The 1980-nt window shown below is 34.2% G+C and overlaps 1 protein-coding gene across 1 annotated transcript in view; it reads right to left on the reverse strand.

Annotated features, from left to right (window-relative positions):
* LOC106878680 (S-crystallin 2) overlaps positions 1–1980 on the reverse strand; it is a 22848-nt gene that overhangs the window by 13883 nt on the left and 6985 nt on the right. Inside the window, exon 4 of the mRNA XM_014927963.2 lies at positions 1738–1791. Coding sequence (XP_014783449.1) covers positions 1738–1791 — 54 coding nt within the window. The remainder of the gene's footprint in view (positions 1–1737; positions 1792–1980) is intronic.

The raw sequence follows: 1980 nt of genomic DNA on the forward strand, positions 1-1980 counted from the left end.
TATATATATATATATATATATATATATGTATATGTATATGTATATATACATGCCTGCATCTCTCAGATCAAATCCCATCGAGATCGACCCTGCCTTTTGCCATTTCGAGGACGATAATATAAAGCACCAGTCATGTACTCACGTCGATGTATCGCCTAACCCCTTTTCTTTAAAACTGCTGATCTTGTTCTCAAAAAACCCTATAGGTGATATGCATATAATATTTAAGAATTAACTATAATCGTATTTTCTCAGCTCTCCCAAATGAAATATATACCATATCTTCTGGAAAAGATAGCTAAGTTAAAAATGTGTTCTGTTAATGAATATTTATCTCTCACTCAATGTTGAAATTTTTAACAGCTGAAAACAACCAGTGTTTGTAAAACTCTTAGAGTTCCTTACTATTTTATGAGACATTTTACTTGTTTCAGCCAGAGGGGGCGATCATGCTGTAGCACCGCCATTATATGTGAAAATAAATAAATAAGGTTTTTAATGTCACATTCTTATAACGGTTGATGTTTCATATCACACTTTCAGCATTGTCATATCATCTTATTTAAAACATAAAATTCTCTATCTCTCAGACCCGTTCCAACTAGGTTAGCTCTAAATAAACACCTTCTGTTCATACAGCTTAAAAACTAATCGGGGGAATAAGGATTGTTGTGCATTATTCTGTCTTTTTCATGGCTAAGTAACCAATGAGCTTATTCCCAGTTTTAAGATTATTATCAAAAGGGATAAAAGCAGTGTTATTCAAGAAAATATTGATCTTACTGACAGATGTATAGAAGAAAATCTAGATGTGACTTCAGCTGACATGAGTAATATTAGTAAGCGCTTGTTTAAATATACATAGATTGAGAGGGATTTATTTTCTGATGCAATAAGTACATAGGGAAGATAAATGAAATAAGAGTTAGCGAGAATTTTTAAGGGCCCTCTTCACGTTTTATGATGGCATAAAGGGATTGAATTGCCCAGAAAGGTTATAATTTTTAGTATACAACATCAAAGACGGATTCAAACATAAATTTTCACTTTAGATTTAAAACAAAGTGAGAGTGAGAGAGAGAGGGGGGGATGAAGAGAGGGAGAGAGAGAATGAAGAGAGGGAGAGAGAGAATGAAGAGAGGGAGAGAGAGAATGAAGAGAGGGAGAGAGAGAGAGAGGGGAGAGAGGGAGAGATAGAATGAGAGAGAAAGTGAAGGAGAGAGAGGGAGAGATTAACCAATGATTAATGGTTTAATAAAGTTGGAGATGGAGTGTGTATGTATATGAGGGCACATGGCCTACTGATAAGGGTGTTGCACACACGATCGCTAGATTGGTGTTTCAGTTCCTGGATTGGGTGGTACGTTGTGTTCTTGAGCAAAACTCATGTCACGTAGCTATTCGAAACTTGATCTGTGGTACGCCGTGCGTCTGTTCAGGTAACATTGATTTGACGGAGAGAAGGAGTAAATATACAGCACATATATTCGAACACAAATCATTTCTGCAGGTTGTTCAACAAGCAATTGCAAAATATGGGAACCGGCATTCTCAGACTACGACAGATTCCAGGTCGACATGCATGTATATTCTACAAAAAGTAAACACTACCAGCTCTTCGGGCAGAGAAACTTGCCAACAGAATTGGACTATCATGAAGATAAATTATCTTTTCCCTTTCTAATTATATATTTATTTAGTGTTTTCATTTTTGAAACCATAAAAATTTGTACTCACCATATTTTCGAACTTCTGATGATACATGCTGCGCATGTCAGATATTCTATCGAACTAAAACAAAAAAAAATATGTCAATTGGAGTGTTTGAATTGCGATATCAGAGTTTTCATACATATGCAATGTAACATCATTAGTTTTAGAATTAAAGACAAATTACGTTAGGGTTCATAATGTATACATAATACATACATATACATATACATATATATATATATATATATATATATATATATATATATA

Source organism: Octopus bimaculoides, chromosome 5 (assembly GCF_001194135.2).
Source record: "Octopus bimaculoides isolate UCB-OBI-ISO-001 chromosome 5, ASM119413v2, whole genome shotgun sequence".
Taxonomy (NCBI): Eukaryota; Metazoa; Mollusca; class Cephalopoda; order Octopoda; family Octopodidae; genus Octopus; species Octopus bimaculoides.